The sequence below is a fragment of the Oncorhynchus mykiss genome, chromosome 27 (assembly GCF_013265735.2).
Source record: "Oncorhynchus mykiss isolate Arlee chromosome 27, USDA_OmykA_1.1, whole genome shotgun sequence".
NCBI lineage: Eukaryota > Metazoa > Chordata > Actinopteri > Salmoniformes > Salmonidae > Oncorhynchus > Oncorhynchus mykiss.
Genome location: NC_048591.1, coordinates 20,487,444 through 20,512,876, shown reverse-complemented (window position 1 = coordinate 20,512,876; position 25,433 = coordinate 20,487,444). Strand labels below are relative to the sequence as shown.

At 45.0% G+C, this 25,433-nt stretch overlaps 1 protein-coding gene across 1 annotated transcript in view; it reads left to right on the top strand.

Annotated features, from left to right (window-relative positions):
- The window catches only part of LOC110507121 (dynein heavy chain domain-containing protein 1), a 48,550-nt gene that overhangs the window by 6,025 nt on the left and 17,092 nt on the right, over positions 1-25,433 (top strand). The window contains exons 15-27 of the mRNA XM_036964640.1: positions 4,694-4,892; positions 5,414-5,505; positions 5,625-5,853; positions 11,137-11,262; positions 11,461-11,558; positions 11,669-14,972; positions 15,123-15,252; positions 15,349-15,541; positions 16,630-16,920; positions 17,008-19,013; positions 21,712-21,950; positions 22,187-22,376; positions 22,620-22,722. Coding sequence (XP_036820535.1) covers positions 4,694-4,892; positions 5,414-5,505; positions 5,625-5,853; positions 11,137-11,262; positions 11,461-11,558; positions 11,669-14,972; positions 15,123-15,252; positions 15,349-15,541; positions 16,630-16,920; positions 17,008-19,013; positions 21,712-21,950; positions 22,187-22,376; positions 22,620-22,722 — 7,200 coding nt within the window. The remainder of the gene's footprint in view (positions 1-4,693; positions 4,893-5,413; positions 5,506-5,624; positions 5,854-11,136; positions 11,263-11,460; positions 11,559-11,668; positions 14,973-15,122; positions 15,253-15,348; positions 15,542-16,629; positions 16,921-17,007; positions 19,014-21,711; positions 21,951-22,186; positions 22,377-22,619; positions 22,723-25,433) is intronic.

Here is a 25,433-nt window from a genome sequence, read left to right as displayed (position 1 = left end):
AAAGATTTCCTTCCAGAGAGACATCAGGGATTGTAACGTACTGTTTCACGGAAACATAGCTCTCTCGGGATATACTGTCTATGAGTTCGTCCAACCAGTTGGGTTCTCAGTTCATTGCGCAGACAGGAATAAATATCTCTCCGGGAAGAAGAAGGGCAGAGGTGGATGTTTCATGATTAACTACTCATGGTGTGATTGTGATAACATACATGAACTCAAGTCTTTTTGTTCACCCAACCTAGAATAGCTCACAATCAAATGCCAACCATATTACCTCCCAAGAAAATTATCTTTGGTTATAGTCACAGTCGTGTATATTCCTCCTCAAGCCATTACCATAACGGCCCTCAAATAATTTCACTGGACTTTATGCAAACTGGAAACCACATATCCTCGGGCCTCATTTAATTGTAACATAGAACTTTGGTAGCATTTTCCTCAAATTTGCTATCAACACTGACTGTAGTACTCTCGCTACTAAAACACTCGACTACTGCTACTCCAACTTCCGGGATGCCTACAAGGCCCTCCCCCGCCCTCCCTTCGGCAAATCTCCTGATCACGACTCCATTTTTCTCCTCCCATCCTATAGGCAGAAACTCAAACAGGAAGTACTCATGCTAAGGACTATTCAATGCTGGTCTGACCAATCGGAATCCACGCTTCAAGATTGTTTTGATCACACGGACTGGGATATGTTCCGGGTAGCCTAAGAGAATAACATTGACGAATACACTGATACGATGACTAAGTTTAACAGGAAGTGTATAGGAAATGTTGTACCCACTGTTAATATTAAAACCTACCCTAACCAGAAACCGTGAATTGATGATAGCATTTGCGCAAAACTGAAAGTGCGAACCACAGCATTTATCCATTGCAAGGTGACTGGGAATATTGCAGAATACAAACAGTGTAGTTATTTCCTTTTGAATGTCTTACAAACAGGCAAAACATCAGTATAGAGACAAAGGAGTTGCAATTCAACAGCTTAGACACAATGTATGTTGCAGGATATACAGACAATCACGGACTACAGAGGGAAAACCAGCCACGTCGCAGACACCAATGTTTTTCTTTCGGACAAGCTAAACACCTTCTTCACCCGCTTTGAGGATAACACAGTGCCACCGAGATGGCCCGCTACCAAGGACTGTGGGCTCTCCTTCTCCGTGACCGACATGAGTAAGTCATTTAAGAGTGTGAACCATGCAAGGCATGCACAGATCAGCTGGCTGGAGTGTTTACGGACATATTCAATCTCTCCCTTTCTCAGTCTGCTGTCCCCACATGCTTCAAGATGGACACAATTTTTCCTGTACCCAAGAAAGCAAAGGTAACTAAACTAAATGACTATTGCCCCATAGCACTCACTTCTGTCATCATGAAGTGCTTTGAGAGACTAGTTAAGGATCAAATCACCTCTATCTTACCTAACACCGTACCACCCCAATAGAGCGACAGACGATGCAATTGCCATCGCACTGCACACTGCCCTATCCCATCTGGACAAGAATAATACCTATGTAAGAATGATGTTCATTGACTACTCAGCATTCAACACCATAGTACCCTCCAAGATCATCATTAAGCTTGAGGCCCTGGGTCTGAACCACGCCCTGTGCAACTGGGTCCTGGACTTCTACGGGCTGCCATCCCCAGGTGGGGAAGGTAGGAAACAACACTTCCCCTTCACTGATCCTCAACATTGGGGCCCCACAAGGGTGCCTGCTCAGCCCCCTCCTGCACTCCCTGTTCACCCATGACTGCGTGGCCAAGCACGCCTCCAACTCAATCATCAAGTTTGCAGATGACAAAACAGTAGTAGGCTTGATTACCAACAACGACGAGCCCTGGGAGTGTGGTGCCAGGAAAATAACCTTCCACTCAAAGTCAACAAAACTAAGGAGATGATCGTGGACTTCAGAAACAGCAGAGGGAGCACCTCCCTATCCACATCGACAGGACCGCAGTGGAGAAAGTGTGAAGCTTCAAGTTCCTCGGCGTACACATCACTGACAAACTGAAATGGTCCCCCACACTGTGTGGCGAAGAAGGCGCAACAGCGCCTCTTCAACCTCAGGAGGCTGAAGAAATTTGGCTTGGCAACTAAACCCTCAAACTTTTACAGATGCACAATTAAGAGCATCCTGTCCGACTGTATCACCGCCTGGTAATGGCAACTGCACTGCTCGCAACCGCATGGCTCTCCAGAGGGTGGTACGGTCTGTCCAACGTATCACCGGGTGCAAACTACATGCCCTACAGGACACCTACAGCACCCGATGTCACAGGAAGGCCAAAAAGATCATCAAGGACAACAACCACCCGAGGACTTGAGTTCATGTATGTTATCACAATCCTGGATCTCTGTAACAGACAGTTGGTCAGGTTCTTGAAAGTCTGTCACACAATGTCACATTTTCTAGACTTTTTTGGGTGTTGGCAAAAGCAACATGGCTGTCTCCATCTGGACATTCTACTTCCTCCTCAACACACAGTCAGCCAGAGATTTGTTAATGTCAGAGTCAGTCAATATCATGTCAAGTCCCTCGAGGCGTGATGGTAACTAGGCTGTTCATATCATCTTCTGGACATTCTGGACTGTAGGGTTAGTGTCACTCAATAACATCTCCATGGCAACATGGCTGGTCATGTAATCTGGGTATTGTACTTCCTGCCACGCCTCCTTCTGAAGGGAGATCTCCTGCTCCCCCTTGGCTAGCTACCCCTGTAAGGCGGTGGCCTTCTGTCAGAGGGCCGAGCTGCAGATCTTTTGCTGCTTGGAGGGCCTCCATCTTCAGAGTGGCCTTCTCTCTGCTCTTCTCCTCCTGCTCCCTCAGAGCAGCCTCCAGGCTCTGCCGTAGCGCTGCAGCTCTCTGCTGATTGAAGGTCACCCCCCCTCTCATCGCATCTACCACCTCCTCCTGGCGGGCTGCAGCCTGGGCCTTCTGCAAGACCTTCTGTAGGGAGCTGTCCTCCTGCTGGTGGACAAGCTGCTCCTTCAGCTCTTTAAAAGGGTCTCCTGCTTCTCGGCTAGATCCTCCCTCATAGCAACCTTCTGCTCTACAGATCTCTGCTGATGGAGGGACACCTCCCCTCTCAGTGCCTCCTAGGCCTCCATCTCCTGTAGGTAGTTGTCAGCTTCAGAAGAAACCTACTGGGTTTGGGACGAGAGACTGTTGCACCTGCCGCTATACTGGCTTGGGCAGCTGTCAGCTGGCTGAGTTCAGCTCGCATGAGAGCGTTCTGCTGACGCCGTTCTTCTAGCAGCTCCCACTGCATAGCCTGCTGTGCTATGTTTTTCTCCACCATTTGTCTCACCAATGCTTCCATTGTGCTCTGTGTTTGTTTAGTTATTGAACTTGGTTTGGGGTGCCTGCATTCTCCACCATATGTAGCAAAGATCAAGGGTGTGGATTTTCCATGTTACCAAGTTCAACAACAAAACAGGCACCAGTAGCACAAATCGAATGCAAAGGGTAAGTTTATTAGGGATTTTCTTACACTTGGGAAGAGGGGGGAAATGCACCAACCACCTTACAGTCCACAAGGGTACTGCAACAGTCCAGGTCACAACGTGTAATCCTACCTACCTACCTACCTGCCTACCTAGCTTGCTCATTCATTCATTCATTCAACTTCCTCTATATCCATACCACACAGATGTCTTGTCAGGGCTTCTGTAGGGTCAGTGGCACTCAATAGCATCTCCATGGCAACATGGCTGGTCATGTAATCTGGGTATTTAAAAAATAAATAAATGTGTATGTATGTATGTATGTATGTATGTGTATGTATATGTGTATATATATATATATATATATTTATTATTATTATTATTTTTTTTTTGCCTGCCTGCCTGCCTGCCTGCCCGCCCTTTTGTGCAGGCTGCTTCCTCCTTTATCCCCAAGCAATCCCTGGCTTAACGATTCCCAGTGTTGCCTCGTTGGGACAGGAAGTCCATATAAGGCTTGGGGTGGAGCCAGCTACCTGCAAGATATCTCTCCTCAATTACCACCCCCCTCACCTCTCCCTGCCACAACATAGACTTGCAATCACTGGCCACTATAATAGTGTTTACATATTTTGCATTTGCATATGCATCTACTGTATCTTACTCTATGCCACTCTGACATTGCTCGTCCAAATATTTATATATTGTTAATTCCATTCCTTCACTTTAGTTTTGCTTGTATTGTTGTGAAATTGTTAGATATGTTAGATATAGATATTACTGCACTGTTGGAGCTAGAAACACAAGCATTTCTCTACACCCGGGGCGGCAGGGTAGCCTAGTGGTTAGAGCGGTGGACTAGCAACCGGAAGGTTGCAAGTTCAAACCCCCGAGCTGACAAGGTACAAATCTGTCGTTCTGCCCCTGAACAGGCCGTCATTGAAAATAAGAATTTGTTCTTAACTGACTTGCCTAGTTAAATAAAGATAAAATAAATACAATAACATCTGCTAAACACGTGTATGTGACCAATAAAATGTTATTTGAATCTGATATGGGAAAGACTAATATTTTCACCTACTGTTAATTCGATGTTAATGTGAGTCTACTTGCAAGAATTGTGATATGTGTTAGTTTTTTCCTACTAAACTTAGCTGAATGCACTGACTAATTAGATCTGAATAAGAGCATCTGCTAAATGACAAAAATTTAAAAATATAAAATGTTTGGTGTCAGTTTGTTGTGTCGAGAGCCCAAGAGAAGGTGGATGAGTGGCTGCAGCAGGCGGTATCCCTGGCCAGGACCATCCCTTCCCGAGATGCTGTGCTGCAGGAGACCCTGGGGATCCTTGAGCGTTTCAACCAGCAGCTCCCTGTGCTGGCCAAACTCAGCAGCCCCACACTCAAACACAAACACTGGAGGAACATCTTCAAAGGTTAGACCAGTGCTTCTGCAGTAGTGTGGTGTAGTAACAAATCCCCACCTCGGGACCCATGGGACCTCCGCAGGTTTTAAAGCTCATCTCCTGCAGTTGTGATTTGAGTGACTCAAACATTACAACAAAATCAATGGACAAAACAATCTAGCTAAACATTACCAGACATGGGCTAGTTGATCAACTGTTGCTGGCAAGCTATAAATAGCTCTAAGGTCTGAAATGACTGACATGACAAGAGGAAAACTACTGATAAACTACCCAATGTCGAAATTGTACTTTCAAGAGTAACTTTTCAAGAGTAACTTTCAAGAGTAAGTTGGAAGCTCAGCAGAGTTCCTGAATTTGAATCCCTGTGGAACACCTTCTAGTGTACATTCAGTGTAGCGCATTACTTTTGACCAGAGCCTAAAGCCCTAAAGGCTCTGGTCAAAACTGGTGCTATTTGAGACACAATCATCATGAAAAGCAATCATCTTTACAACATGATTTACATACCATACTTCTGTCTCCTCTTCTAGGTATGGGGTTACTTTATGCACCAGAGTGGAACCTCACTGTAGCTGACCTGATGTCCAAGAAGCTGAGAGAGCACCAGAATAAAATCAGCAAGGTGAAAACAGAAAATCCATTTAGCACATTCAAAAGAAGGGCACTATATAGGGAATAGGGTGCCATTTGGGATGCAGTCTTACTCAGGGTAACTTAACTCTCTCTGTGGGACTTTGTCAGATTTGCCAGGAGGCTAAGGCAGAGGCGGACATGGAGCAGACCTTCAGGAAGCTTCAGAGACGCTGGGAGGGGGCACTGTTCCGACTGGCCAAGTTCATTGTTACTGTTTGGCAGGAAGATAAACCACAGCTTGGTGCCACACGGAGAAAGAAGCCCACTAATGGCCTGGTCTCAAACTACCAAACACCCAAACAGCACTCTCGTGACAGTGGCACCTTCACCATCATTGGTGAGATTGAACGGGGAGAAAGGAGTGTTTTTTTGTGTTAATAATAAGTAACATTTCTGAGACCACTTTTTATATTAAATTTTCTCATTTAAATCACCTTTGGTTCAGATATATTGTCATTGTTGCTGTTAAAAGTAGTAAGTAAAGTTGTATTCAAATCAAATGTATTTATATAGCCCTTCTTACATCAGCTGATATCTCAAAGTGCTGTACAGAAACCCAGCCTAAAACCCCAAACAGCAAGCGATGCAGGTGTAGAAGCACGGTGGCTAGGAAAAACTCCCTAGAAAGGCCAGAACCTAGGAAGAAACCTAGGGAGGAACCAGGCTATGAGGGGTGGCCAGTCCTCTTCTGGCTGTGCCGGGTGGGAACAGAACATGGCCAAGATGTTCAAATGTTCATAAATGACCAGCATGGTCAAATAATAATAATCACAGTAGTTGTCGAGCGTACAGCAAGTCAGCACCTCAGGAGTAAATGTCAGTTGGCTTTTCATAGCCAATCATTAAGAGTATCTATACCGCTCCTGCTGTCTCTAGAGAGTTGAAAACAGCAGGTCTGGGACAGGTAGCACATCCGGTGAACAGGTCAGGGTTCTATAGCCGCAGGCAGAACAGTTGAAACTGGAGCAGCAGCACGGCCAGGTGGGCTGGGGACAGCAAGGAGTCATCATGCCAGGTAGTCCTGAGGCATGGTCCTAGGGCTCAGGTCCTCCAAGAGAGACAAAGATAGAGAGAGCATACTTAAATTCACACAGGACACCAGATAAGACAGGAGAAGTACTCCAGATATAACAAACTGACCCTAGCCCCCTGACACATACACTACTGCAACATAAATACTGGAGGCTGAGACAGGAGGGGTCAGGAGACACTGTGGCCCCATCCGAGGACACCCCCGGACAGGGCCAAACAGGAAGGATATAACCCCACCCACTTTGCCAAAGCACAGCCCCCACACCACTAGAGGAATATCTTCAACCACCAACTTACCATCCTGAGACAAGGCAGAGTATAGCCCACAAAGATCTCCGCCACGGCTGAACCCAAGGGGGGGCGCCAACCCAGTCGGGAAGATCACGTCAGTGACTCAACCCACTCAAGTGATGCACCCCTCCTAGGGACGGCATGAAAGAGAACCAGTAAGCCAGTGACTCAGCCCCTGTAATAGGGTTAGAGGCAGAGAATCCAAGTAGAGAGAGGGGAGCCTTTCCGTTCACCTTCACACTGCTGGGCCAGACTACACTCAATCATATGACCCACTGAAGAGATGAGTCTTCAGCAAAGACTTAAAGGTTGAGACCAAGTCTGCGTCTCTCACATGGGTAGGCAGACCATTCCATAAAAATGGAGCTCTATAGGAGAAAGCTTTGCCTCCAGCTGTTTGCTTAGAAATTCTAGGGACAATTAGGAGGCCTGCATCTTGTGGCCGTAGCGTACGTGTAGGTATGTACAGCAGGACCAAATCAGAAAGATAGGTAGGAGCAAGCCCATGTAATGCTTTGTAGGTTAGCAGTAAAACCTTGAAATCAGCCCTTTGCCTTAACAGGAAGCCAGTGTAGGGAGGTTAGCACTGGAGTAATATGATCACATTTTTTGGTTCTAGTCAGGATTCTAGTATCCGTATTTAGCACTAACTGAAGTTTATTTAGTGCTTTATCCGGGTAGCCGGAAAGTAAAGCATTGCAGTAGTCTAACCTAGAAGTAACAAAAGCATGGATACATTTTTCTGCATCATTTTTGGACAAAGTTTCTGATTTTTGCAATGTTACGTAGATGGAAAAAAGCTGTCCTTAAAACAGTCTTGATATATTCGTCAAAAGAGATATCAGGGTCCAGAGTAACGCCAAGGTCCTTCACAGTTTTATTTGAGACGACTGTACAACCATTAAGATTAATTGTCAGATTCAACAGAAGATCTCTTTGTTTCTTGGGACCTTAAACAAGCATCTCTGTTTTGTCCGAGTTTAAAAGTAGAAAGTTTGCAGCCATCCACTTCCTCATGTCTGAAACACAGGCTTCTAGCGAGGGCAATTTTGGGGCTTCACCATGTTTCATTGAAATAAACAGCTGTGTGTCATCTGCATAGCAGTGAAAGTTAACATTATGTTTTCGAATGACATCCCCCAAGAGGTAAAATATATAGTGAAAACAATAGTAGTCCTAAAACGCAACCTTGAGGAACACTGAAATTGTCAGAGGACAAACCATTCACAGAGACAAACTGATATCTTTCCGACAGATAAGATCTAAACCAGGCCAGAACTTGTCCGTGTAGACCAATTTGGGTTTCCAATCTCTCCAAAAGAATGTGGTGATCGATGGTATCAAAAGCAGCACTAAGGTCTAGGAGCACGAGGACAGATGCAGAGCCTTGGTCTGACGCCATTAAAAGGTCATTTACCACCTTCACAAGTGCAGTCTCAGTGCTATGATGGGGAAACCAGACTGAAGCATTTCGATATAGGCCAATAGTTTTTTATATTTTCTGGGTCAAGGTTTGGCTTTTTCAAGAGAGGTTTTATTACTGCCACTTTTAGTGAGTTTGGTACACATCCGGTGGAGCCGTTTATTATGTTCAACATAGGAGGGCCAAGCACAGGAAGCAGCTCTTTCAGTAGTTTAGTTGGAATAGGGTCCAGTATGCAGCTTGAAAGTTTAGAGGCCATGATTATTTTCATCATTGTGTCAAGAGATATAGTACTAAAACACTTGAGCGTCTCTCTTGATCCTAGGACCTGGCAGAGTTGTGCAGACTCAGGACAACTGAGCTTTGAAGGAATACGCAGATTTAAAGAGTCCATATTTTGCTTTCTAACGATCATGATCTTTTCCTCAAAGAAGTTCATGAATCTATTACTGCTGAAGTGAAAACCATCCTCTCTTGGGGAATGCTGCTTTTTAGTTAGCTTTGCGACAGTATCAAAAATAAATTTCGGATTGTTCTTATTTTCCTCAATTAAGTTGGAAAAATAGGATGATCGAGCAGCAGTGAGGGCTCTTCGATACTGCACTGTACGTTCTTTCCAAGCTAGTCGGAAGACTTCCAGTTTGGTGTGGCGCCATTTCCGTTCCAATTGTATGAAAGCTTGCTTCAGAGCTCGGGTATTTTCTGTATACCATGGAGCTAGTTTCTCATGACAAATCATTTTTGTTTTTAGGGGTGCAACTGCATCTAGGGTATTGCGCAAGGTTAAATTGAGTTCCTCAGTTAGGTGATTAACTGATTTTTGTCCTCTGACATCCTTGTTTATGCAGAGGGAGTCTGGAAGGGCATCAAGGAATCTTTGTGCTATCTGAGAATTTATAGCACGCCCTTTGATGCTCCTCCTGAGCAGATTATTTGTTGCGATTGCAAACGTAATAAAATCGTGGTCCGATAGTCCAGGATTATGAGGAAAAACATTAAAATCCACAACATTTATTCCATGGGACAAAACTAGGTCCTGAGTATGACTGTGAAAATGAGTAGGTCCAAAGACATGTTGGACAAAACCCACTGAGTCCATGATGGCTCCAAAAGCCTTTTGGAGTGGGTCTGTGGACTTTTCCATGTGAATATTAAAATCACCAAAAATTAGAATGCTATCTGCTATGACTACAAGGTCCGATGGAAATGCAGCGAACTCAGTGAGGAATGCTGTATATGGCCCTGGAGGCCTGTAAACAGTAGCTAAAAAAAGTGATTGAGTAGGCTGCATAGATTTCATGACTAGAAGCTCAAAAGACGAAAATGTCTTATTTTTTTGTAAATTGAAATTTGCTATCGTAAATGTTAGCAACACCTGTTAGCAACGCCTTTGCGGGATGCACGGGGGATATGGTCACTAGTGTAACCAGGAGGTGAGGCCTCATTTAACACAGTAAATTCATCAGGCTTAAGCCATGTTTCAGTCAGGCCAATCACATCAAGATTATGATCAATGATTAGTTCATTGACTATAACTGCCTTTGAAGTAACATTAAGTAGCCCTATTTTGAGATGTGAGGTATCACGATCTCTTTCAATAATGGCAGGAATGGAATAGGTCTTTATCCTAGTGAGATTGCTAAGGCGAACACCGCCATGTTTAGTTTTGCCCAAACTAGGTCGAGGCACAGACACGGTCTCAATGGGGATAGCTGAGCTGACTACACTGACTGTGCTAGTGGCAGACTCCACTAAGCTGGCAGGCTGGCTAACAGCCTGCTGCCTGGCCTGCACCCTATTTCATTGTGGAGCTAGATGAGTTAGAGCCCTGTCTATGTTGGTAGATAAGATGAGAGCACCCCTCTAGCTATGATGGAGTCCATCACTCCTCAGCAGGCCAGGCTTGGTCCTGTTTGTGGGTGAGTCCCAGAAAGAGGGCCAATTACAAATTCTATCTTTTGGGAGGGGTAGAAAACAGTTTTCAACTAGCGATTGAGTTGTGAGACTCTGCTGTAGAGCTCACCACTCCCCCTAACTGGGAGGGGGCCAGAGACAATTATTCAATGCCGACATCTTTCTAGCTGATTAACACGCTGAAGCTATGTTGCGCTTGGTGACCTCTGACTGTTTCATCCTAACATCTTTGGTGCCGTCGTGGATAACAATATCTCTATACTCTCTACACTCGCCAGTTTTAGCTTTCTCCAGCACCATCTTCAGATTAGCCTTAACGTCGGTAGCCCTGCCCCCTGGTAAACAGTGTATGATCGCTGGATGATTCTTTTTAAGTCTAATACTGCGGGTAATGGAGTCGTGTAGAGACAAGAGAAGGCTCGGCCTCAGACTCTGACTCGCTGCTTAATGGGGAAAACCGGTTGAAAGTTTATGTCGGCTGAATGAGCGACACCGGTTGAGCATTCCTACAGCATTTGCCTCCAGAAGCCATGAGAAAGTTGTCCGGCTGCGGGGACCATGCGAGGGGATTTATACTAATGTTACTATCTGTACTTACTGGTGGCACAGACGCTGTATCATCCTTTCCTACACTGAAATTACCCTTGCCTAACGATTGCATCTGAAGATGGGCCTGCAGCACAGCTATCCTCTCCTGTATATTATGAGTACAGCGACTGCAATTAGAAGGCATCATGTTAATGTTACTACTTAGCTTCGGCTGTTGGAGGTCCTGACGAACCATGTCCAGATAAAGCGTCCGGAGTGAAAAAGTTGAATGAAAAGAAGTTGAGTGAGGGAAAAACTAAAAATTATAAACGGTAATTAAAAAGAAAAAAACGTAAAGTTGTCAGTTAGCAAAGTAAGGTTTGCAACAAAACGCACAGCAACACGTAAACACGTATTGATTTCTTACTGTAGGTCTGGAGACACTCCTGGCTCAGACACAGGACAGTGTAATGACTCTGTCCAACATGCTGCTCTCTCCTCACGTTGCTGAGTTCAGGCTGGAGGTGGAACACTGGGTGCAGCTGTTGCAAGAACTGGGTAATGTAAACTGGGCTACACTCCCAAAATGGCAAAGTGACCAGACCCCTAGTAATCAAAAAGCTTGGGAAGATAGATCTTTCTTTACATAAATATGACTGTTTTCAAAACCATACTGTTTAACAATGTCCTCCTATTGTGACGTCTTTATACTACTTTTTCTCAACTTCCATATTTTCCTCTTCTTGCAATATGTAGAGGAACTGCTTGATTTCTTTGAAAGGTACCAGCAGAAGTGGGTCTTCCTTAGCAAAATGTTCTACGAGACAACAGTCAGTATTCAGAAGGCAGAACTGGTGAGTTCAGGGTCTCTTATGCCTCTGCCACAACTGCCACAATTATAGATTGTTTTGGAGGGTGATGCAGGATAACTAAATGATAATGTTGTCTTTGTCTTTGACCACAGTTGAACAGGTTCCTTCCTGTGGATAAGACTTTCAAGGAGATTATCCAAACTACACTAAGGGACCCCCACGTGCTGAACATAGTGCGGCTCAGGAAGACAACAGAGTTGACTTGCTGCTTCCATGGACACAGCCTCCGTGTTCTCCTCATAGAGGGTCTGTCCACCATGGAGGGTATCTCTAACCAGCTGCTGTACCTCCTGGGCTCTCCCCGCAGGGAGTTCCCTCGCCTCTGCTTCCTGAGCGATGGGGAGGTGATCAAACTCCTCTCTCTGCACCCCACGCCCTCCGCTCTGCTCCCTCTGGTGCGTAAGTGTTTCAGAGGGGTGCGCTGGCTGGAGGTGGACAGCAAAACTGACATGCCCTCTGATGTGACAGATCTGAGCAGTGGCTTGGATCTCTCTGACACCCAGATGTGTGTACGAGGGGTGTATGGTAGTGTCAGGGAGCACGTGCCCTTCCTCTGCCCCCTGGAGCCAAACCTCAACCCCCTGGTGTGGCTATGTCTCCTGGAGCTGCAGCTTCAACAGGCCATGAAGCAGCTCATGAAGCAGTGTGCTGTGGCACGACAACAGTTCGAGCTGTTGGAACCGGACCCGGAATGGGAGAAGAAAGTTGGGGACTCCCTGTCACATGACCCGTTTTGCTACACCAGCCCATCAAGCTCCCTCAGAAAGGAAGAGGGTAAAGAAGCAAAAGGAGTGAACGATTTGCCTTCTATGTTGAGTATACTCTCTGACTACCCACTGCAATGCCTGTTAGTGACTGAAGAGGCTTTATGGTGCAGTGAAGTTCGGACGGCTTACAAGGCCTCAGCTCCGGTCAAGTGGCCCCGCATCAAGGCACAAAATGCTTCCAAACTCCAGAGCTTGTGCCAAGCCATACAAGACGGCATCACGGGTGATATTGACAAATCAATGACCACACAGCGCATGGTGACAGTGCTGCATGCTCTGGTGTTACTCACCATGAACCACTCGCAACAGTTATCTAGGCTCATGGAGGTAAAGTGTGACCTCGAGTCGTCTTTTGAGTGGCAGAGTTTGATGAAGTACCATCTGATTACAGACACTCAGAATGAGTCAACAACACAAGAGGGACACCACGATTTGTGCTATGTTGAAATCTTGGGCACCCAGCTGCCCTATGGTTACGAATACCTTGGTCCAGAGCACTGGATATTAGTAAACACCCCCTCCACAGATAGAGCAATACTGGGTATCCTCTTGGCTCTGACCAGCTACAGGTGTGGCTTTGTAAGTGGACCTTGCATGTCTGGAAAGAGGAAGACTGTGGTTCAGTTAGGAAGAGCACTGGGACGTCAGGTCATCTCCTTACAGTGTTGTGTCAATACGAGTCCCTCTGTCGTCCAGCAGATGCTGTTTGGTGCCCTTCAGACCGGGGCCTGGCTGGTCCTGGACTGTGTAGACCTGATGACCCAGGGAGTGCTTTCCCAACTAGGGCAGCATCTTTCAGACATTCACCAATCCATGTCCATCCTGCAGAGAAATACTCAGCAGAAAGGCTTTGAGACCCATACCAAGCCTTTATCCAGTTTCTCCAACCCAAACGGAGATAGTACAGTTTCACCAAGAGACAGCCATGGCGACATTTGGAAAGAGTGCAGGAAGTTTAATGAGCTTGAGTGCCAGATGTCTTTTTCTGGGGAAAACATATTTGCCAAACTGAGCTATGGCTGTGTAATCATTTCATCACGAGGATACACAACCGATGTCCCAGAGAATCTGCGAGTGGCGACCAGGCCAATTTCGTTGGCCCACCCTGACTACAGGATCATCACAGAGGTCATGCTAGTCTCCCTGGGCTTCTCAGATGCTGTGTCTATAAGTCGACGGCTGATCTCCCTTTTTAGCCTGGCCAAAGACTCCCTCTGTCTCCCTGATTCTGTCAGTGGTGAGCAGACATCCTGGATGGTTCTTCTCAGAAACGTCATTGCTGCCTCTGGGACACATCTCCGCAGCAACAGCCGGCTGGATGTGTATATGGAGAAAGTGTTGAGGGAGGAACCTGACTCTCCTAGGCTTCCTCTGGATGGGATCCTCAACCCCGCTGAGACAGATGGAGGAGACAAATGTCCCCAGTCTACCCACTACAAGGGTGCCAACCAGTCTGCTGCCCTCATGCAAGCTGTGTTGGAGGAGCAGGCTGTTGTCAACAGTGTTTTGTCAATCCTACTATCGGCTATCTTTGAGCAGAAGAAAGCCTCACAGTTCCGCACCATATTTGAAGAGATCTTTCCAGTGGCGCGCTCCCACCCTATTCTCCAACAGTACATTGAGGAGGAAGGGGAACAGAACATCCTGAAGACAGCAGTTACAGAGGAGCTGCAACAAACAGGGTTCCATGCTGATACAAAAGTGCTGCGCAATGCACTCACCCTCTATCAGGCTATGAAGCTCTCCAGAGCAGTTCTTCTGGTTGGCCCTGCTGGGAGTGGAAAGACAACCTGCTACCGTGCCCTGGCCGGAGCACTGCGTAGACTGGCAGCTAGGGCAGAGGAGGCCGAATTTGATGAGGATCTCACCTGTGAAGGAGATGGTATGGAAACTGATTACCAGTCCTCTACTTCAAACTGGAGCTCTGTTGACACCGTGGTCTTATTCCCCAATGCTTTGTCCCACGAGGAGCTCTTTGGGGGCTGCTATGAACAGCAGGGGTCCTGGTGGGATGGTGCTTTCACAAAAGTACTGAGAGGCTCAGAGCAGCATGACTTGTCAGCCACCACCACCTCTAAAAAGAAGAAGACGAGGAAGGGGAAGTGGCTGGTGATGGATGGAGAGCCGTTGGGGCAGCCTGGTTGGTTGGACTCCTTCAGCACCCTCTGCAATCCTGAGGATCCCTTCCTGTGCCTCTCCTCAGGAGAGAAGGTTCGGCCATCCCACAAGGAGCTGAAACTATTGGCAGAGGTCACAGACCTGGGAGATGCAGCCCCTTCTGCAGTGACCCGCTGCAACCTGGTGTATCTCTCTGGGAAGGACCTGTGGAAGGCTGTGTGGAAGGTCGAAATGGATGCTCTTTACAGAGAGCACAGTCTGGATCAGGGGACCCTGAAGATGTGGAACCGTTTGGCTGAGGACCTTTTCTCCAGCACACTCACTTTCATTAGGCACAAGGCCCTCACACCTGTCATGCACAGCGAGGGAGATGGATCCAGTAAATTCAGTAAAGGCATCACTTATGGACTGCAAGAAGTGAATTCATTCATTAGGATTCTACATGCCCTCCTGGAGCAGTTTGGGAAAGGACGGGGGTTAAAAGCTACACCAAGGATGACAGACAAAAGAGGTGTTGTAAATAGCTGCATACAATGTTCATGAATATAAATGATCAGAGTACAAATAACTATAAACTGTACAGTGCATGTTCATATTATGATTTCTTAGTTTAATTTTGTCACATATTAACAGCTAGTTACCTCTCTCCTAATGCTGTAAGAAATGAACCCAGTTGGAGCTCACCCGACATGCCCAGATGCCCTGATCCCTTCAACTCAGCAAGAGATTCAAGCCAGGAACCTCTTTCTAGTGGCTTATATCTGGGGCTTTGGCGGACACCTGCATCCCAGGTCAGACACTGTTATTCTGTTTTATTTTCAGTCAAGTCTTATAATCTCACAACTGTACAGGACTTGATAATACAAAATATGATTTCTATATTTCAGACACTGGCCCCAGTTTGACCTGCTAGGTCGTGAGGCGCTATTTGAGAGCCGGTACAGAGTGGAGGTTCCCTCTGAGGGGACGGTCTTTGAACACTTTTTTAACCTGAGTGAGGGGATGATGGGAGACACTAGCAACCCCATCAACTGTTCCAGGAGCAAGAGCCCACAGATGGTCTACACAACTGTCCCCCAGGTTAGCCCCCCAATCTTCCAACTGTCAAAATGTGTGGTTTTACTGATTTTATTGTATCTAGAGGTTGGAACCAAAATTATTTTGTAATTGTTTCGTTCTGAACAGAAGCATTTTTTTCTCTCATTATGTTCCACTTTCTTTCTGTTCCTTTTTAAACCTTAAACCTCAGAAATATATTTTTTTTACATTTAACTCGACATTAAATGACTTCACCAATCACATCGGATAGAGCAGCTTGCAATGGTGTGAGCAAAAGCTGTAGCTATTTGCATGCATTCATTAGACAAGTATAGGGCGCGAGATGCAATTTAAAGTTTGGCGGTGAGGAGAAAGCGAGAGAGGGTGGAGGAAGCTGCTTGCTTTGAAGCGCTGGGCATCTCGTTGCTATGACATGCATTATCTGAATTAGGCCCACAGAATTATGCCTACGGAGGACCAGCTTCTATGAAGGAACTTTTAATGTCTTTGAACTTCAGAGAGTTGGTTTAACGTTGGACCAAAACTAGCTAGGTAGCTAACAAGCTTGTGTGTGCAGAGCACCACCAGAATTTAAATAATAATAACATCTTACCTTTTTGTAGTTAATAAATCCAATGTGAAACCTGATAACTATAGCGTCCTTTAATAGCATTGAAAAAGTTAATCCATTCTTCTCTAATTAAAAATCTCATCCTAATTTTTGTATCAAGCTTGTAATGTCAGTAGTAGGCTAGTAGACTACACTTCGGAAGGGGAGGGGCAGATAGCCTACACGCACACACAGTGGCAAAAAAATGTATCTGGCAGGCAGGCAGACACTGAAATAAGAGTGAAGGCTTTGCACTTTGTTGTGTTGTTTTGTGTGAATGGGAAAAAAAAATCCCCGGAACGTAAAATAACGTAATTAACCGGTTCCCATGCTTTTAAAATAACGCTTCTGTTCCAGAACAGTATAGATCACTTTCGTTCCCGGTTTTGATTCTGTTCCTCGAAAAATGTCATTATTTTCCAGTTGTTGGTTCTATTCCCTTAACCGGTTCCATTCCCTGATTGTATTCATATCACACTGTCTGTTTTCATATACATCCATGCTGTCCTTATTCACTCAGTATGAGAAATATGCCTACCTGCTGGACCTGATGTTGGAGGCCAAACAGCCAGCGATGCTGGTGGGAGAGGCAGGCTCAGGGAAGACCATGCTGTGTCATTCTCTATTAAGTCAGGACAGGGCACACATCCGCCTGCCTGCCAGCCCACGCCTGAGATCCACTGACCTGCGCAACGTGCTGGAGAGCATGGGCTGCCAGAAGACCCGGCTAGGAACCATGGGTACTATGATCAAACAGCCTGGACTGCTCCTGTTTGTGGATGACCTCCATGAAGCTCCCTGTGGTAAGTTAGTAGGAACCCTGCGTTTGTGAATGAGTTTTTTTTATTTTAATTTGTGAATATTTTTCTAAATTAATTGAATTTAAAGATAAATCTAGTTTGCATCCCAAATGGAATCCTACTCCCTATATCGTGCCCTACCTTTGCTACTTTTTACCCGGGGCCCATATTTTTTTAGGATTTTTGAAGATTTGTTTTTGTGGATATTTTTCATTATCAAAGATAAATCTAATGGTAACCCAAACTCTGCTCTTCTCTTTACTGTAGATGCTTTTGGAAAGACGTCCATGGCTCTGGAGACACTGCGGCAGTGCATTTCTCGGGGCGGCGTTCTAACTTCAGATGGTTATCATTTCAAGCTGTTTAGTTCCGGAGCGATCAGCTACTTGGGTACCTGCCGCACATCAGGAGTGGGCAACCAGTCAGATTGCAATCGGATCTCCTCCCGCCTCTCCCGTCACTTCTCCATCTTGGTGCTGCCCAGCTTGTCTGTAGATGTTTTATTCTCCATCCACTCTCCACAGCTACAGAACTGGCTCAAAGAGTTCCCATGCATGCCCAGGTACATGGATATGGCACGATGTATCATCACTGCAACCTTAGACCTGTATTATGCCGTGTGTGAGCAGTTCCAACCCAACGTCCACAGGCCACACTTCCTCTTCTCCATGCATGACCTGCAGAAGGTGTTTCATGGAATATGCTTATGGGCACCGCGCAACTCTAACAGACAATCACTCCAGAAGAAGATTAGCCTCAGGGTTCTTCACTCTTCCTCTGCCCTTCCTTGCTTTGCTCCAGCCACACTGGGCCCTGCAGCCAACATGCTCAACATAGCTCGTCTGTGGATGCATGAGTGTCTGCGCACATTTGGAGACCGGCTGTGCTCAGAGGATGAGGGCCAAGCGCTGGTGTCACTGATGGCCAAGGTGTCAGAGAGACACTACAGCAGCAGGATGACAGTTAAACCCCAGACTGCAAGAGCAGAGGACACCCCATGTGCTGCATCAACTAGGCCTAGCACACATATACCCCCTCCTACACCAACAGACTACCAGAAGTCAAGCCATCAGCGACCATCCACTCCAAAGCAGCCTGCCAAGTCCCCATTGCCTATGAAGGCTGAAACACACACAGAACAGGAGGAGCAAGCAGAGTTTTCTGACAGGGTGAGCAGCTCAGACTCCAGCTCATGGGGCAGTAGTGAGGATGATTTATTTGGTGATATCTACCCCAAAAAACAAGAAAATGACAAGAAAAAGCATGTGAAGAAACCCCTCAAGAAAGATGTCTCTCTTTTTCAACCGACACAGCTCATATCAAGCTCACATCAAGCACTGGATCCCTCTCCTCCAAAAGGACCTAAACCAGTCAATCAGTCAGACTGGAAGAGGAGCCATAAGCTGTGTGAACAGACCCCACAGACTGAGCCCAGCCCACCCAGGCCCCTTGTGCCTTTACAACTCCTGCAGGACATGGAGACTACTATTCAACATGTTGTCTTTAGCGTAGAGCTATTGGAGCCGCTCCCTTCCATGTCTCAGCAGCACAATTTTAAACGCAACTCTGCCTACCTGGAAAGAGACCTGGGGTTACTAGTTCAGCAGCTGGCTTTCACAGTCAAAAGCAAAGAGGAGGAGGAGGAAGAAGAGGAGTTTGATGATAACTACAGGAGCACCTCTAGTTACACTGTGCACAGGCAGAGGGTATGTCAGCTGGTGCACGTCCTCAGGGCTCTGCTCATACCTGGCGGGCATGGGGCTCTGTTTGGGGCTGTGAGAGGCACAGGCCGAAAGACCACAGTGCGTTTAGCTGCCTATCTCACTGGCTATCAGTTGATAGAGGTGCATCCTGGGAATGAGAGTCAGTTGCGTGAGATGCTGCGGGAGGCAGGTGGCCAGGCAGGCGTGCACGGTGGCAATGTGGTGATACTTGTCCACGAGGAGACCAGTCAAGCTGCCAGAGATGAACTGATGGTGGTGATGGCTGACGGGACCTTCCCAGGGCTCTACTCTGACGAGGAGCTGAAGAATCTGGTGCTGAGAATCAACGCTCTCATCAAGAACTCACGCAATCGCCTACGAGATGACCAGGCCCTTGAGAAGTAAGAAAATAGGTGTTTCTACAAATTACTTTCTGTATACACTACTAATAGTGAAGCAATCACAACTATGAAATAGCACATATGGAATCATGTAGTAACCAAAAAAGTGTTAAACAAATCTAAATGTATTTTATATTTGAGATTCTTCAATTAGCCACCCTTTGCCTTGATGACAGCTTTGCACACTCTTGGCATTCTCTCAACCAGCTTCACCTGGAATGCTTTTCCAACAGTCTTGAAGGAGTTCCCACATATGCTAAGCACCTGTTGGCTGCTTTTCCTTCACTCTGCGGTCCGACTCATCCCAAACCATCTCAATTGGGTTGAGGTCGGGGGATTGTGGAGGCCAGGTCATCTGATGCAGCACTCCATCACTCTCCTTCTTGGTCAAAAGCCCTTACACAGCCTGGAGGTGTGTTGGGCCATTGTCCTGTTGGAAAACAAATGATAGTTAGACTCACATGCTGACCAGACCGGATACGTCGCATGCGCGAGCGTCGCAAAATAAATGTAGAAATCCATGTTATTCAATTATTGCGTGCGCGCCAACGAGCGTCTGCGATGCCAAGGGCTAAAATAGAACTCCTTTCTATTTCTGACGTAGATCGCGCTGAAAGTCCTGCCTCTCCCATCTTCTCATTGGTTTATAGAAGCAGGTACCCACGTGCCATCTCCTCATTGGTTATACCCACGTGGGTGATTGAAAGACTGTTTTGCCGGTCGTCGTGGTAATACTATGAAAGTTTAGATGCAATCACCATATAAGTTCAAAGATGAAAAAGCCTGGAAGGAGGAGAGATGACTAGAAATTATTCGGTTGGCTGTTTTATGTGTGGATTAATTGTCAGAGTAGAGGACCTTGTTATTTTACCTGAAATGCACAACTCAATGTTTATATCCCAGGACAAATTAGCTAGCAACAGCAAGCTAGCTAAATAGGACAAATTAGCTAGCAAGCGCAAGCTAACTAGCTAAATTGCCATACATGTTTAATGCTTTTTGACCTGTCCCCAAATTAATATCATTAGTTCAGAGTTTGTTTTGATATTTTAACCTGCGTGTCGTGATCGTGTTTGTTGTAGGGGGACAACACGCTTGGTGGTTTGGGTTCCGTGTAAGCCCAAACGAGATGGGATGGCATTTTGCAGCAGAATGTTGTGGTAGCCATGCTGGTTAAGTGTGTCTTGAATTCTAAATAAATCGGTGTCACCAGCAAAGCACCGCCACACCATAACACCTCCTCCTCTATGCTTTACGGTGAGAAATACACATGCAGAGATCATCCATTCACCAACATCACGTCTCAAAAATACACAGCGTTTGGAACCAAAAACTCCAGACCAAAGGACACATTTCTACCGGTCTAATGTCCATTGTTCATGTTTCTTGGCACAAGCAAGTCTCTTCTTATTGGTGTCCTTTAGTAGTGGGTTCTTTGCAGAAATTCTGAAGGCCTGATTCACGCAGTCTCCTCTGAACAGTTGATGTTGAGATGTCTGTTACTTGAACTCTGTGAAGCATTTATTTTGGCTGCAATTTCTGAGGCTGGTAACTCTAATGAATTATTCTCTGCAGGTGGTCCTCATGAGAGCCAGTTTCATCATAGTGCTTGATGTTTTTGCGACTGCACTTGAATACATTTTCCGAATTGACTGACCTTCATGTCTTAAAGTAGTGATGGACTGTCGTTTGTCTTTGCTTATTTGAGCTGTTCTTGCCATAATATGGACTTGGTCTGTATACCCCCCCCCCGCCCCCACCTCGTCACAACACAACTGATTGGCTCAAACGTATTAAGAAGGAAAGAAATTTTACAAAGGAACTTTCAACGAGGCACACCTGTTAATTGAAATGCATTCCAGGTGACTACCTCATGAAGCTGGTTGAGAGAATACCAAGCGTGTGCAAAGCTATCTTTGAATATAAAATATATTTTGTTTCACACTTTTTTTGCTTACCACATGATTCCATGTGTTATTTTATAGTTTTGATGTCTTCCCTATTATTCTATAATGTAGACAACAGTACAAATAAAGAAAAGTCCTTTAATGAGTAGCCCAAACCGATCCAGATGAAGCATGCGTCAGTAAGAAAAAAATATTAAAACTTTGCGAGTCGCCAGTTCACTAATGTTTTTTTGTTTTTTTAATATAACTTTTTTACTAATACTATACTAATCTTGTGGGGACACAATTGATTCCCATTCAAAATTAAATTTTCCCTAAACCGAACCTTTTTATAAAAAAAAAATTGGGGGTGTATTTGTGGTCCCCACAAGTATAGTTAAACAAACACACTTTAGCTCAGAGGAGTCAGCTCAGACAGATCCAGCTCAACTCCTGGGGCCGGATTCACAAAACCTTACGTTTTTTCGTAAGTAATGTTTTGTGAATCCGGCCCCTGAGCTCCATCAGTCTCAAATATTAATTTAGAATGGAAAATGAATGTTCATGCAACACTTGTTAGTAATATTGAATAATATCGAACAGAATCGCACCGATTTGTACTACTAATCAAATCAAATCGTTTCAAACTAAAAGTATTGTATCGGAGCCCATGTATCTAGATGCGTATCGAATCGTGCTTGTAAGGAAAGATGCACATATCTACTAAAATGTGACATTTTTTAATGTGTGTAATATGAGATTCCCTTTCTTAAATGTCATTATTTGAAAGACCATTGTGATTTTTGATGCAGGTATTTCAGACAGACCCAGAGGAATGTGCATGTGTTCCTGCTGCTGCCCTTCTCCCCAGACACCAGTGAGCTGCCTCCTGAGAACGCCTCAGTAACCCTGGCAGTGGCACACATGACCAAGGCTCTCAGCCTCTGCTGCTGTGTGGAGGTATACCAGCCTTGGTCCACCCAGTCCCTTGTTGAGGCAGCCTTTTGTCGCCTCAGAGAGAGCCTGCAGATACCCGACACAGAAAGCAAAGGTTGGTTTATCTTGAGTTTGTCCCAAATGTCATCCTATTCCCTATATAGTGCACTACTTTTGATCAGGGTTCATAGTGCACTATTTTTGACCAGAGCCCAATGGTGGGAATAGGATGCCATTTGAGAATGATCCATGATGTATTTCCAACATAACATTTACATCATGTCTCTGTTAACACAAATTAATAAATAATTTATACATTTATCTAATGTTGCTGTTATGTACCTTCCGTAGTGGACAGAGATGTCTTAGTGGGCAGTATTTCTGAGGCCATGGCAGGGATCCACCAGTCTGCCTGTAAATATGCCTCCATCCTCCACCCGGACCTCCAGCCTTTTAGCCCCCAGACATTTTTGGAGCTGATCGCTCACTTCTTCCACCTCTGCAGCCACCTCTGTGAACAGGGCCGGGGCCAGGCTAACAGGTGAGGAGGACTTATGGCTTGTGTGCCAAATGGCACCCTATTCCCTACATACTACACAACTTTTGACCAGAGCTCACATATTAGTGCACTATATATCTGTTAACAATCAGACACAAATACCTGGAAAATTGGTTTGTCTAAGAATGTAAAGCCCGTAACAGTAATGTTTAGTTCTACTTTGTGATGTAGAAAATGAGCTGTCAAAATGTGTCAAACTTACATGTATCCATCTTGCTACCTCAGAGTGTCAACAATCTTGGCCCGTGTGAAAGACATGACAGACACAGCTGAGCAGAACAGCCAGGAAGTTGTCAGACTGAAGAGGAAGATTGCAGAAACAAAAAAGGTAACCAACTGGAAAAACAAATGTACATGTCTGGCTCTAAGGAGAGCACTGAGTTACAGTACCAGTCAAATGTTTGGACAAACCTATTCATTAAAGTTTTATTTTACAATAATAGGGAAGACATCAAAACTATGAAATAACACATATGGAATCATGTAGTAACCAAAGAAAAGTGTTAAACAAATCAAATATATTTTATATTTGTGATTCTTCAAAGTAGCCACCTTGATGACAGCTTTGCACACTCTTGGCATTCTTTCAACCAGCTTCATGAGGTAGTCACCTGGAATGCATTTCAATTAACAGGTGTGTCTTGTTAAAAAGTACATTTTTTGAATTTCTTTCCTGAATGCATTTGAGCCAATCGGTTGTGTTGTGACAAGGTAAGGGGGGTATATAGAAGATAGCCCTATTTGGTAAAATACCAAGTCCATATCATGGCAAGAACAGCTCAAATAAGCAAAGAGGATTGACAGCCCATCATTACATCAAGACATGAAGGTCAGTTAATCCTGTGCAATCGCAAAAACCATCAAGCGCTATGATGAAACTGGCTCTCATGAGGACCGACACAGGAAAGGAAGACCCAGAGTTACCTCTGCTGCAGAGGATAAGTTCATTAGAGTTACCAGCCTCAGATTGCAGTCAAAATAAATGTTTCACAAAGTTCAAGTAACAGACACATCTCAACATCAACTGTTCAGAGGAGACTGCGTGAATCAGGCCTTCATGGGCGAATTGCTGCATGAAACCACTACTAAAGGACACCAATAAGAAGAAGAGACTTGCTTTGGCCAAGAAACACGAGCAATGGACATTAGACCGGTGGAAATCTTTCCTTTGGTCTGATGAGTCCAAATGTTAATGGATTGTCCCTGCATGTGTGGTTCCCACTGTGAACCATTGAAGGTGGAGGTGTGACGGTGTGGGGGTGCTTTTCTGTTGACACTCAGATTTATTTAGAATTCAAGGCACACCAGCATGACTACCACAACATTCTGCAGCGATATGCCATCCTATCTGGTTTGCGCTTAGTGGGACTATCATTTGTTTTTCACCATAACCCAACACACCTCCAGTCTGTGTAAGGGCTATTTGACTAAGAAGGAGAGTGATGGAGACCCACTGACTTTTAACTTTTTCCACATTTTGTTACGTTACAGCCTTATTCTAAAATTGATTTAAAAAATGTGAATCCTCAGCAATCTACACACAATACCCCATAATAACAAAGCAATTTTTTTTTTAATGTTTGCAAATTTATAAAAAATAAAAAACAGATACCTTATTTACATAAGTATTCAGACTCTTTGCTATGAGACTCGAAATTGACCTCAAGTGCATCTTGTTTCCATTGATCATCCTTGAGATGTTTCTACAACTTTATTGGAGTTTACCTGTGGTGAATTCATTTGATTGGACATGATTTGGAAAAGCACACAGCTGTCTATATAGGGTCCCACAGTTGACAGTGCATGTCAGAGCAGGGGACTGTCATTTGTTTTTCAACAGGACAATGACCCAACACACCTCCAGGCTGTGTAAGGGCTATTTGACCAAGGAGAGTGATGGAGTGCTGCATCCGATGACCTGGCCTCCACAATCACCCGACCTCAACCCAATTGAGATGGTTTGGGATTAGTTGGACCGCAGAGTGAAGGAAAAGCAGCCAAAAGGGCTCAGCATTTATGGGAACTCCTTCAAGACTGTTGGAAATGCATTCCAGGTGAAGCTGGTTGAGCAAATGCCAAGAGTGTGCAAAGCTGTCAAGGCAAAGGGTAGCTAATTTGAAAAATCAAAAATATATTTTGATTTGTTTAACACTTTAGTTACTACATGATTCCATGTGTTATTTCATAGTGGTGATGTCTAAACTATTATTCTACAATGTAGAAAATAGTAAAAATAAAGAAAAACCCTTGAATGAGTAGGTGTCCAAACCTTTGACTATTACTGTACAGTCGTGGCCAAAAGTTAAGAATGACAAATATTAATTTTCACAAAGTTTGCTGCTTCAGTATCTTTAGATATTTTTGGCAGATGTTACTATGGAATACTGAAGTATAATTACAATAATTTCATAAGTGTCAAAGGCTCTTATTGACAATTACATGAAGTTGATGCAATATTTGCTGCGTTGACCCTTCTTTTTCCAAGACCTCTGCAATCTGCCCTGGCATGCTGTCAATTAACTTCTGGGCTACATCCTGATGGCAGCCCATTCTTGCATAATCAATGCTTGAAGTTTGTCAGAATTTGTGGGTTTTTGTTTGTCCACCCGACTTTGGTTTCCTGGCCATGGACCCAAAATATCAATGTTTTGTTCCCCGAGCCACTTAGTTGTCACTTTTGCCTTATGGCAAAGTGCTCCATCATGCTGGAAAAGGCATTGTTTGTCACCAAACTGTTCCTGGATGGTTGGGAGAAGTTGCTGTCAGAGGATGTGTTGGTACCATTCTTTATTCATGGCTGTGTTCTTGGGCAAAATTGTGAGTGAGCCTACTCCCTTCGCTGAGAAGCAACCCCACACATGAATGGTCTCAGGATATTTTTCCTGTTGGCATGACACAGGACTGATGGTAGCTCTCACCTTGTCTTCTCCGGACAAGCTTTTTTCCGGATGCCCCAAACAATTGGAAAGGGGATTCATCAGAGAAAATTACTTTACCCCAGTCCTCAGCAGTCCAATCCCTGTACCTTTTGCAGAATAT